We start from the raw sequence: 12,755 nt of genomic DNA, 5'->3' as shown, positions 1-12,755 counted from the left end.
TCCCCCCTTAATAAAAGCTAACACTAACCCCTTGAAGATCACCTTACCTTGAGAAGTCTTCACCCAACCGGGCCGAAGTCCTCAACGAAGGCGGGTGAAGTGGTCCTCCAGACGGGCAGAAGTCTTCATCCAAGCCAGGAAGAAGAGGTCCTCCAGACGGGCAGAAGTCTTCATCCAGACGGCATCTTCTATCTTCATCAATCCGGCGCGGAGCGGGTCTATCTTCAAGACATCCGACGCGGTTCCTTTAAATTATGTCATCCAAGATGGCGTCCCTTCACTTCCGATTGGCTGATAGAATTCTATCAGCCAATCAGAATTAAGGTAGAAAAAAATCCTATTGGCTGATGCAGCCAATAGAATGCAAGCTCAATCCTATTGGCTGTTCCAATCAGCCAATATGATTGAAGTTCAATCCTATTGGCTGATTGCATCAGCCAATAGGATTTTTTTCTACCTTAATTCCGATTGGCTGATAGAATTCGGCTTGGATGAAGACTTCTGCCTGTCTGGAGGACCACTTCGCCCGGCTTCATTGAGGCAATGTCCGGTTCGGCAGATTAGGGGTTAAAAGTTTTATTTTAGTGTTTGCGATGTGGGGGGGGGGGCTCGGTTTAGGGGTTAATAGGTAGTTTATGGGTGTTAATGCACTTTTTAGCACTTTAGTTAAGAGTTTTATGCTACGGCGTTAGACCATAAAACTCTTAACTACTGACTTTAAAATGCGGTACCAGGCTTGACAGGAGAGGGTGTACCGCTCAATTTTTGGAAGACTTGTAATACCGGCGTTAGGCAAATCCCATTTAAAAAATAGTATACGCAATTGACGTAAGTGGATTTGCGGTATTTCCAAGTCTGGCCGAAAAAGTGAGCGGTACACCTGTACCTGCAAGACTCTTAATACCAGAGGGCGTTAAAAAGCAGCGTTGGGACCTCTCAACGCTGCTTTTTAAGGCTAACGCATGACTGTTAATCTAGCAGTTAGTTTCTACATAAAAGTGAATTCATAATTTAATCCCGCTGTATTACTGCTATGAAAGAAAACATATTATGATGATGTGTTAATGTTATGAAAGGAAATTAAGTAAAATTACAGTAATGTGCTGATTAGATATACAATCATTATTTATCATAGGAACAAAAATCCCATTTTGATCTAGAGTTAGGTTAAATGATAATGTATTGAAACAATTAAAACTGTGGTTGTGTAAGGATAGAAGTATCAATGTTGAAATTATATAGTATGTATGTTTATAATTGTCATGATCCTTCCGGTCATCGCCGTGTCGCCGCGGCTCCCGGATCTTCTCAGTATGAATGACGTCACGTTGCTTAGCAACTTGACGCGTCCTCTGACACACCCCTCTGATGACGTAGCCGCTCCTGCCTTTAAACCACGGCGGGAGATCTTACTCGGGGCTCGTTTGTTGGATTTCTCTGGCGTTATGTCTGGATACCGACTGCTGCCTGCCTGACCTTGCTTATGCCTTATCCCTTCTACTGATGTCTGGATACCGACTGCTGCCTGCCTGACCTTGCTTTTGCCTTGTCCCTCAATCTAACTCTTGGATATAATTTCCTTTGCCTGTCTGAGTCAGCTTCAGTTTTATATTCTGTTACTGCTTTGCCTAAAGTAAGCTTTTTATTTTGTTTGTTGCAAACCTGCTCAAAGGACATTTACTTTTACAAGCTGCAAAAGAGAACTTTGTGCATTTGTTTATTGCAAGCCTGCTTAAAGGGACATTTACTTTTACAAGCTGCAAAAGAGAACTTTGTCTTTTTGTTTGTTGCAAGCCAGCTTAAAGGGACATTTACTTTTACAAGCTGCAAAAGAGAACTTTGTCTTTTTGTTTATTGCAAGCCTGCTTAAAGGGACATTTACTTTTACAAGCTGCTTACAGAGAACATTATCTTTTATATGTTACAAACCTGCTTAAAGGGACGTTTACTTCTACAAGTTGCTAAAGAGAATTTTTATCATTTGTTTGATTCAAGGCTACTAAAAGGAACGCTAACACTTTTGTGGCTATCCAACGTAAAGGAACAGTTATTTTTTGTAACCTATCTTATTTGTTTCCTGAGTGGGTCACGTCCTGGTTATTTCTCAGTGTGTTAGCGTGTGTTTTACTTTTCACGCTAACAGTTGGGTTAAACCCCGGACTGATTCCTAAACGGCTGACAATAATTATAACATAATATTGACAATAATGTTTAACCTATCGACATTGAATTTAATTATTGTATGAATATATGAAGAAACAATTATTATACACTATGATACAAAGTATCATTTCACTCAGATGGGCGGAACAATGCAACGGCATAAAAGTCGGAAGTATGACCAATGGGAATTAAGCCGGATGAAGCCCTAATATGATTCACCAACAAGGGTGAAACGCGCGTCGCAAAGCGTAATCAATCTGTGAGATGGTTACAGCTGAGCCCTCAAACAATGCTTACCGGATAAACAGCCAGTAGCTGAGAGACAGGCATGCTAACGGTGGGATCACAAAATTATCTTCGACCATAGGATTCGCAGAAGCAGCAACAGCAGTATTCCCCAAAGGGGCACAGAGGTGAGCCGCAGAGAGAAACTACAATCAAAGTAGGCGCAGAAACTGATCTGCAATAATTTATACTATCACCATAGGAGATGTGTATGGTTACCTAGCGAGGTTGGCGTCCTTATTACATTCTGACGTAAAACCTTGGGGTATTATGAACTGCTCCTATTATGGATATACCTACCTGTGATAAACCCATGTAATATGCAAGTAACTGCATTTATTGTTTGTTCTTTGATCCCGTAAGCGATAAGTCCCTCTTTCTCCTACTCAGTTATGAACGTTTGAACATTGCCCTATTGAATACCAGATGACTACCCATACAGATAATATCTTTATGCTGGATTTACAGTTTTGGATATAGTTTTGGATACAACTTATTGGGACTGCATTGCACATATGGTTTTTCAGGTTTAAAGTGGGCCCGCATTCGTATATAGATATGCTTATGTATTTTCATGGTATTAATTAAAGTATCATTAAGTGTAAAATTGATTAGTAATTTGTAGAGTATATGACATAATTTCAATGGTCTTCTTTGTCTACTATATTTGGGAACTTTATGAGGATTCTATTTCCCCATATGTAACTATTTATACTCTGGTGCCAGATAAAGGGAAATTTATGTGGGTTTCTCCTAGGCCCACATGTCTTTCTTTTATATGCAATCATTTTATTGATATTGATATCCCCCTGAGCACAGTTTGTCCTGATATAAACTTTGGAAATCAGGACACTAGAATTGTGTGAGGTATTGATAAATGGAGTGGTGTGTACTGATTTATAAAAATTTTTTTTTGATATATATATATATATATATATATATATATATATATAAATACACACACACACTGTATATATATATATATATATATATATATATATTTAGTACATAATCTGATCATTTAAAACCTAACTGTATGGTTCTTCACACTACACCTGATAATGTAATAGCATCATTCTTACCTTGGCCTCCAGCTCATTCTCCCTTCTCTCTGCATTTCTTCTCAAGGCAGACAGTTCCAAGATCTCCTTGTTGAGAAACTTATTTTGAGCTTTGTAGCCTTGTAAACTATCCTGTAGATAAAGAAAGAAAATATAGTTTATGTTTTTAACTAACCAGACCAACATAGGCATGAAGTATTCTATTCAATAGTCGCAAACTGTGGGTGTTATTCATTTAATATTTTTACAGTTGAAATATTGCTCTTAAAACAGTTTACATAGAGATATTGCTGAAATGCTGCTCACGGTTGGTAACCGTTTCACATAGTCATGCGAAAAAGAATCAGGACATAACAATTATCTGTTGCTTAGCAGGTCTTAAAATTAGGTAAATACAATCTCAGATGAACAACATCATAAGAGATATTACACTGTGTCATGATTTATTTCACAAAAATAAAGCCAAAGAATACCAAGAGAACAAAGCAAATTTAATGAAAAAAGTAAATTAGAAAGTTGTTTAAAATGTCATACACTATCTGAATCATGAAGGTTTAATTTTGACTTGAATGTCCTTTTAAGGGGATAAACTCTAGAATCTTCCCTTATGATTGTCTCTCATTTGTTCTATTGCAGGTTTCATTTTACACATTAAATATGTAATCTTATTGGTCTGGGAATTTTTTATTTCAGTAACTGAATAGCTCACAAAAAGGTATGCACGCAAAGTTAAAAGGGACACTAAACCCCCCCCAAAAAAAAATTGTGATTCAGATAGAGCATGAAATTTTAAGCAACTTTCAATTTTACTCCTATTATCAAATTTTCTTCATTCTCTTGGTATGTTTATTTGAAAAGGAAGAATGTAAGTTTAGATGCCGGCCCATTTTTGGTGAACAACCTGGGTTGCCCTTGCTGATTGGACAGCACCAATAAACAAGTGCTGTCCATGGTACTGAACCAAACAATTGCTGGCTCCTTAGCTGAGATGCCTTCTTTTTCAAATAATATTAGCAAGACAACGAAGAAAAATTGATAATAGAAGTAAATTAGAAAGTTGCTTAAAATTTCATGCTCTATCTGAATCATGAAAGAAAAAATTGGGTTCAGTGTCCCTTTAATAATATTCTTACTACTGACCTTCATTTTCTCTTTCTTTCCCATTACATTTATTTCTACCATTTTGCCAACCCCCACTGGTAAAAAGTGGACGTTGTACTCTTTTTTTTTTTTTATTCTGTTTATTAAAAGAGATCAAGAACAGATACAGTGCTTCAAAAAGGCAAAAAAAGAATACAGAAAACAAATCATAAGTGACGTATGCATATTATAAAACATATTTTTGTGAAGGTGGTACTTAACTCCTGTTCGACTCCACAAAATTTACCCAACAGTCTCACCTAGATGTTGGAGGAAATGCAGAGGCCTTGGTTCTCTGTCCCATTTATGGTGGGACTGCCCATATATTAAACTATTCTGGAGTCAAGTTGAGGATCAAATAAATACCATATTAAATACAGATATAACTCTTGATCCACAGATGATCTTACTTAATAATTTACTGAACCTACATTGCCAGTACAAGATGGGTTTGCTTCAGATAATAATGAGGGGGGGGGGGTTCCTTGCAGCTTACTCCTCCCACCACGCCTCTCCAACTGGTCGATCTGCACTTATCCTTCCTATAGAATCTGTGAGATTAGAATCTCGCCTTCTCTTTCATCCATTACAGGTGCCTCACCATCATATAATGCTGTCCATTCTACTCTTAAGGAGGCAGAGAGCAAAATCTCTGTCTGTGAGAACAGCCCGATTATTTGTCTCTGTATTGTGGGAGTTTGCATTTTCAGGAAGGGCCCCCATTTTGTCATAAAAGGTCCTAGTCTGTGCGTAATATCAAGTTTAACGTCAAACTGTTCTATGAACAATTGCTTATAGAGTTTACTTTTAAACTGTCTTATAGTAGGCAATTTCCTGCTTATCCACATGCATAATATACAGTTTCTAGCTATTAGCATCACCAATGTCAATATAGCGAGATACCTGTGGGGGAGGTCATACCATCTAAAAAAACATATCTGGTCTAGATTTAGGGTGACTGAGATGCCCATCACGCATTTCAGCCTATGTTGGATCCTGGCCCAGAACGGTCTCACCAAAGGGCACTGGTAGAAATAGTGTGGGACACCCGGAGCCGCAGCCCCACACTTGCCACATCTGTTTGGCAAATGTGGGTTCCATTTAGAGATTCTGTTGGGAGTAATGTAATCAAAATGAATCATTCTCATCTGTGCTTCACGGAGAGGGATACTTAGTCGCTTTTTTGGTCAGCTCCAGGCTTTTTTGAATGTTTGCATTAGTGATATCTCCCACCCCCCGCACCACCCATTTATCCAAGGATAGCTGCTGACAAGCAGTCATTGACTTGTGCATCAAGGCCCGGTATATGCTGGAGATTGAAAAGTGCCCTACTTTGAAGGACGTTTGCGATATAGCAAACACTGAGGCGTACCAGAAGTTTAGATTCTTTTGTTTGAGATCATCAATGTAATGGCGTACCTGAAGGTAAGCATAAAATTGGTTATTGGGAATGCCATATCTCGTACGGAGGTCATTAAACATCCTAACTGTACGTGACAGAGGGTCCAATAAGTCCCCTACTGTCCTTATTCCCCTCTCTCTCCATTGTCGAAAAGGTAAAGTATCAATACCTGCTGGGAAATCTAAGTTACCTACAATTGGCAGTTGTTTAGCCGAGGGGGGAAACGGCCCCAAGTGCCCATGGGCCATGCGCCAGGCAGTTAATGGACCTTTGTAAAGAATGGAAGATTTAATTTGTGGTGGTATTTCATTTGTCTTCAAGTACGGCAGATAAGATAGGTCCATGGGTCTCAGTGCTGCATTCTCCAAATCAGCATCGCAGAAGTGGGAAGTGCCCAGTTGCCAGTCCAGAACTAGCCTAATCAAGGCCGCCCAATTGTACATTTTGAAACTCGGGAGACCAAGGCCCCCATGATTGTAGGTCTGTTGCAAGAATTTCACTGCTATTCGAGGTTTACCTCCTTGCCATACAAATTTTTTGATTGCCATATTCAGAGATCTCAGATCTCTTCTGCTTAATAGAAAGGGCAACATCAGCATTGGGTAAAGTAATTTCGGAAGTGTAACCATCTTTATAAGGCTAATTTGCCCCATGATGGATAAAGGCAGGGAGTTCCATTGTTGGAGTTGTCTGCATATGTAAGCGCATTGGCTCGAAAGATTAGAGTCATACATGCTTTGAGGATTCCTATGTAGGTGGATACCTAAATATGTGAGTTTATTCTCCACTTCTGTGAAAGGGTAAATCCTCTGACTATTGGTGTGCTTATTCAACCACAGTATCTCCGACTTCCCTGCGTTGATCTTGTAGCCGGAAAAGGCTCCAAAGTCCTGGATAATGTTGAGGATGTTGGGAATATGCCTAGCAGGGTTTTCCACAAATAACATATCGTCGGCATATAGGGCCAGATGTTGAGGTTTGCCGTGAACCACGATGCCTGGGAAATTTTGTCTGAGTTTAATGGCCAATGGCTCTAATGCCAAATCAAAAAGCAGCGGAGACAGGGCGTAGCCCTGTCTCGTGCCCCTCTGCAAGACAAAGTCAGGAGAGAACATGCCATTGGCAAGAACCCTGGCCACCGGTCTTGAATATATGTTTCGTATGGTTTGCGCAAACACCCCAGTAATATTGAAACTCATTAGGGCATTGCCCAAATGGTCCCATTCCACTCTATCAAAGGCCTTCTCTGCGTCCAAGGACAGCAGGAAGGCCTCCGACATGTCATCTCTGTGCTGTCCCTCACCCCTCCTCCAACAGAAGTCAATGACTTGCATGACCCGACGCAGGTTGACCATCGATGAATGCCCATAAACAAATCCAGTCTGATCAGGGTGGAGAAGAGAAGGTAAAAGGGTCCTCAAACGTCCCGCCAAGACTGCCATGAAGATCTTATAGTCAGCGTTCAGCAGTGAAATGGGTCGGTAAGATTCCGGTAGAGAATGGCTTTCCCTGCCTTGGGAATGAGCGTAATATGGGCTGCTGAGAAGGCTGAGGATAGTGTGAGCCCATCTTGAAAATAGCTATTATATAACTTCAATAATGTTTTGGATATATTGGGTTGCAGTAAGCGGTAGAACTCTGCAGGCAGGCCATCAGGGCCTGGCGTCTTACCCAGTGCCATGTTCACTATGGCCTTATCCAGCTCCTCAGCCGAGATAGGAGAGTTCAGTTGGTCTACCTGTTCTTGACTAAGCCGGGGTAAATTCAAAGAGGACCAGAATGGTTCACTGACATTCGTCGAGCATGTCGGTTGCTTTGTATATAGCGCAGCGTAGTAGTCTGCAAACCCCTTGACAATATCTATTGGGGTATTATGTATCTTCCCTCCATATTTTAAAGATAAAATGTCCCTCTTTGCTGTTCGAGATTTGATTATGGAGGCCAACAGTTTCCCTGACCGGTTCCCAACTCTATAAAATTTCGAAGCTGTTTAAATTAAACCCAACGCCGCCTGTTGGGACATGAATGCGTCTAAATTTTCTTTGGCAACAATATATGCGTCATACAGCTCCCTAGATTTAAAGGTACAATATTCCCTATAGGCCACTACCAGGCTTTTTTCGAGTGACACATACCTAAGCTGAGTTTTACGACGGAGATCAGCCAGATAAGAGATTATGTTGCCCGCTAGGACCACCTTAGCCGTTTCCCATAACAATTGGGGATCTTCAGCATGGGCCAGATTATCGGTGTAAAAATCATTCCAAGACTAAGTCAGGAATTGTTTGAAAGGTGTTGAAGTACTTAGATAGCTAGGGAATCTCAAAGTGTTTCTATTAGTAGGGTGTCTATAAGGGCGGAGCATAAGTTCCACAGGTGCATGATCGGACAACAAGATGTCATGGATCTTGACCTGCTGGACCAGTGAGATAATCGGATTAGATATCATAAAGAGGTCTATCCTAGATAAGGAAGCCTTGGCCTTGGAGATGCAAGAATAGTCTTTAGCCTCTGGATGGCGTAACCGCCATATATCACATATCACAAGTTCCCTTTCCAGATTGTCAAAGATCTTTTTTTCAAACCGCCCCTTATATTTAGGCCGTTTGGCTTCTGCGGGGAGTCCTGGGGTCCGTAACCTGTCGCACACTGGGTCGGGTGCCAAATTAAAGTCTCCCCCTAATATGATCTTAGTGTCTAGGTATTGTGTAAGGACTTTGGTAAGTTGAGTACAAAAAAAGTGAGCTTTTCTGATTGGGGGCATATAGATTACACAGGGTGTAGAGATGAGAGCCTAATTTGATCTGTACTATGAGGTAACGTCCCTCTAGGTCCTTATGTGTTTTAATAATGTCTATATCCAGTTTTTTAACGAAGAGGATAATCAGGCCTCTACTAGAGCTAGTGAGAGATAAACAACGCTACCCACCCAATGTGCTTTCAACTTCTCATGCTCAGAGTCGGTCAGGTGTGTCTCCTGTAAAAGGGCGACATCAATATGCAGTTTACTTAGGTGTGTGAGTACGGCCTTTCTTTTAATTGGTGAGTGGATTCCTCCAACATTCCAAGTAATAAATTTAGCTATCATTTATTTTACCGTCCAGAGTCGGTGAGCAGGGTGCCTACAGGACAATTCCCGTGCAGTGAGGGGTACAGGGGAGGAGGCGAGGAAGGGAGACAAGGAAAAAAAAAACCCCAAAAAAACCCCACCCCGGACCAATATAAGTCCAGCCAGTGGGAGGGTCTCCTGCATGCATCCAACCATTAGAGGGTCATCTCTATTCATATTTTTCATCTCTATTCATATTTTTCAACGATCTACTCCTTGCCTCTTCTACCATCACCTCCTCTCATGCTAGACTATAGGACTTCTCTCGTGTGGCACCAACCCTCTGGAACGCACTTCCTCGTGCTGTCAGACTTTCCCCCAACCTCTCCTCCTTTAAACGCTCCCTAAAGACCTTCTTGTTCAGGGAAGCCTATAACCAAATCAGTAGCTAATGAATTCCACTTGCCTAATAGTTGCCCTCATCTAACTTCACACTAACATCATTCCCACCTTTGCAGTCCCCACCTCCTGTTTCTCCCCCTCCTACCCATTTAGATTGTAAGTTCCCACGGGAACAGGGCTCCCAATTCCTCCTGTATTTGTTTGTTAAATTTTGTCTGGTGTCTCATATTGTACTGTCCTTTTATCTTTGTTACCTATGAACAGCGCTGCGGAATCTGTCGGCGCTTTATAAATAAAGAATAATAATAATAATAATTTTGTAAAATTGAAAAAAAAAAGCGTAAGATGCTGATGCCGTGCATCAATTGTCCAATGGTCTTTAGTAGGAGCATTTGACCTCACGTATTCCCACTGGCCTTCGGGGGGGAAGTTCCTGGGAAATAACTTTTTCCCTAAAAAGAGCATATCTGCTAGGATATAAAAAAAAATAGAAAAAGAAAAAAAAAATACAGTCATCTGCGACTTTAGTCCACCCTTCCCCATATTGAAAAATAGTGTTATGAGCAGCACTAAGTGATACCCGCAAAATACGTGATACATATTAGCGAGTTGTCCAGGTCGCCCCACACTCCGTCCAGGAAAATTACCTGAGGGTACTTGTGTGTGGTCATATGGGACCAAGAAACTACACCTTGTGTCATGGTTTATGCGACGACCTGGGGCCTGGCCTGAGCAGCAGTAACAATAAGAATAACATCCTACCGGCAAATTTAGCAGGAGGGGTAGAAACAGTATTGTGATTAACAGTTGTATACAAGTCTTTACAAATACTACCATCATGCATTTCAACATTGTATTATAACCAGAGCCTAGTAGTTTCCAGACATTTAAGCTAGATTCCCTTTTAATGCTCGTCATTAACAGTACTTCAAACAGGGCAATAAGCCTGAACTTTATAATTGCACAAATAACCAAATTCCCTCCCCTCTGCAGTTCACTGGTTGAAGGATATTGCCTTGACTGTCGCACCAGATTATTATTATCAGGAGGTAGAACTCTCTCACATTGTACAACCTCAGTATATATCTGAATGTTACTCAATGTAATATGCCAAGCAGTAATTATAAGATAGAAGGCATTAATAACAAAACCCATCAGTGTTTTAAACATTGGTCTTAACTCTGACTGTGTTAACTCTCAATCAGGGTCAACCTGCATTGGTTCTCTTCGGGAGTTGCCAGTCCGCCTTTGAGCCTCCCCCAGAAAGGCTTGCGCCTCAGAAGGAGAGTCAAATAATTTGGGGCCATTATCTGTTAGGAGTTTTAACCTTGCCAGATATAATAAGTACACCTTTCGACCTTCCTTGTTCAGGGAGGAGCATATTGCAGATAACTCCCTCCTTTTTATCATCAACTCCGCATAGTAGTCCTGAAAAAGCAGGAGTATCAGAGAGGGAAGTCTACGATATGCCCGAAGTACCTGTACTTTCACTTGGAAATGCAAGAATTTAATTATTACTTGTGTGGGAGGCTGGCCCTCCCTGAGATTCTCTATGCGCTCTTTCAACACTACCTCTCATAGTACCTGTCGCTATACCTAGCAACGATGACAGGTCATGTTCAATGAAATGTATTATTTCAGCTGGCTTAATAGATTCAGGTAAACCCACAAGGCGGATATTATTTTGCCTGGATCTATTTTCTAGGTCTTCTAGGCGCTGATATAAAATTTGGTTCTGATGTGTCAGGTCTTCCACCTTTTTTGTATGTGTAACATTAAAGTCTTCTAACTCTGAAACCCTTTCCTCCACCTCATTAAAGCGAGGTGTTATCTGCTTAACCTCCCCTGCTAAGGTATCTACACCTCTTTGAATGTTATCCATTTTGGGCATAAAACGTGAAGTGAGTTGTTGTACTATGGCATGGGATTCAGTGGTCTCAGGTGTGGTGTCAGTATTCTTAGGTGTATGAGTAGATGTGCTTTCTGCAGCATTTTTCTGCCTCTTCTCATCTGTCTTACCCTTACCAGACATTTTAGAGGGTTCTAGGAATTTATCCATATAAAGAGTAAAACGTTTTTATAGTACATGTGCCAGTTGGTAGGTGTTGGGTAGGAAAAGGTAGTGTGTTATCAGGTTTATCTTACCCTAGCCAGTGGGAGAGTTGCGAAGGTCGGGCACACTGAGGAAAAGGTTGGAAAGATCTTAGTAGTCACAGACAAAACCAGTGTTTCACATGTATCACAATGTGCTTCTATGAGGCAGCTACCCAGACCCTGTCCACCAGTAGTGTTATAGCGCTTATGTTATAGCGGCACAAGTGACACCCCAGTTTATGCAGAGAGTCCCTATACAAATACCATACACCCTTAGCGCTCTCCCGCCCACCTATAACAGTGTATTACCCTGCTCACAATTATATTCTATTCAGCACATACATGTAACTCACAGAAAGAGTCTTCTATGGTGTATTAGAAAGCAGTCCCATTTAGGGATGGTTATGACACCCTATTTATGGCTCAATGAGAGGATGACAACCAGATGGAGTGCGCTGCAGGAAAAAGAAAAAGGGTAATCTAGGCCAGGGGTCGCCAACCTTTCAGACCTCAGGGACCACTAAACTCACAATTTTGAATCCCGTGGACCACTAACATGAATTTTTTTAAAAAGGTACAAACCTCTATGTGTTTATAAGAGAGAGATTGTTTTTTTTTTTATTAAGATTTTCTTTTTTATATACTTTAATTCCACTATTTCAAGCCAAGACTATACTACCCTCTGCTAGCTTTAGAATGGAAACATCTTTCTCTGAGCAGCACGCCGGGTGGGAGGAGTTAAAAATACAATCTAACAGTACTACGCAATGTGCGTACGGAGATGGTAATTTAACTTCTCCGTCGGATTTCACTGATGTCCAGTCAGGCACTGTAGGGAGTTGCGGCGCGACGGGGGTGGCATCATCAGAGGAGATTAATTTCTACTTGATGGTGTCAAGGACCACCAACATCTTCTCGTAGACCACCAGTGGTCCATGGACCACTGGTTGGTGACCGCTTATCTAGGCAAAGTAAATAAGTCTCCACAACGAGTGGCTTTGTAGTTATTAGAGCCTTTTACTGTACAGTTCCTCAGTATCAAGATGCTTTTCTTCCCCGGAGCCACTATAGTCCCTAAACAGGCTCTGCTCAGTCAGGGGGGCCAAACAGAGGGCCTGTGGTGGAATCAAACAGTTCTCTAATCCACTCCTCAGGTTCT

General features: G+C 41.2%; 1 protein-coding gene across 3 annotated transcripts in view; it reads right to left on the bottom strand.

The window, feature by feature from the left end:
* Positions 1 to 12,755, bottom strand: part of TBC1D2B (TBC1 domain family member 2B) — a 438,274-nt gene that overhangs the window by 218,789 nt on the left and 206,730 nt on the right. For all 3 annotated transcript variants that reach the window (XM_053717278.1, XM_053717279.1, XM_053717280.1), the window contains exon 7: positions 3,531 to 3,641. In XM_053717278.1, the coding sequence (XP_053573253.1) occupies positions 3,531 to 3,641 (111 nt within the window). The remainder of the gene's footprint in view (positions 1 to 3,530; positions 3,642 to 12,755) is intronic.

The sequence above is a fragment of the Bombina bombina genome, chromosome 6, assembly GCF_027579735.1.
Source record: "Bombina bombina isolate aBomBom1 chromosome 6, aBomBom1.pri, whole genome shotgun sequence".
Classification (NCBI taxonomy): domain Eukaryota; kingdom Metazoa; phylum Chordata; class Amphibia; order Anura; family Bombinatoridae; genus Bombina; species Bombina bombina.
Note: the sequence above shows the minus strand (reverse complement) of the source record. Positions and strands in the feature narration are given on the sequence as shown.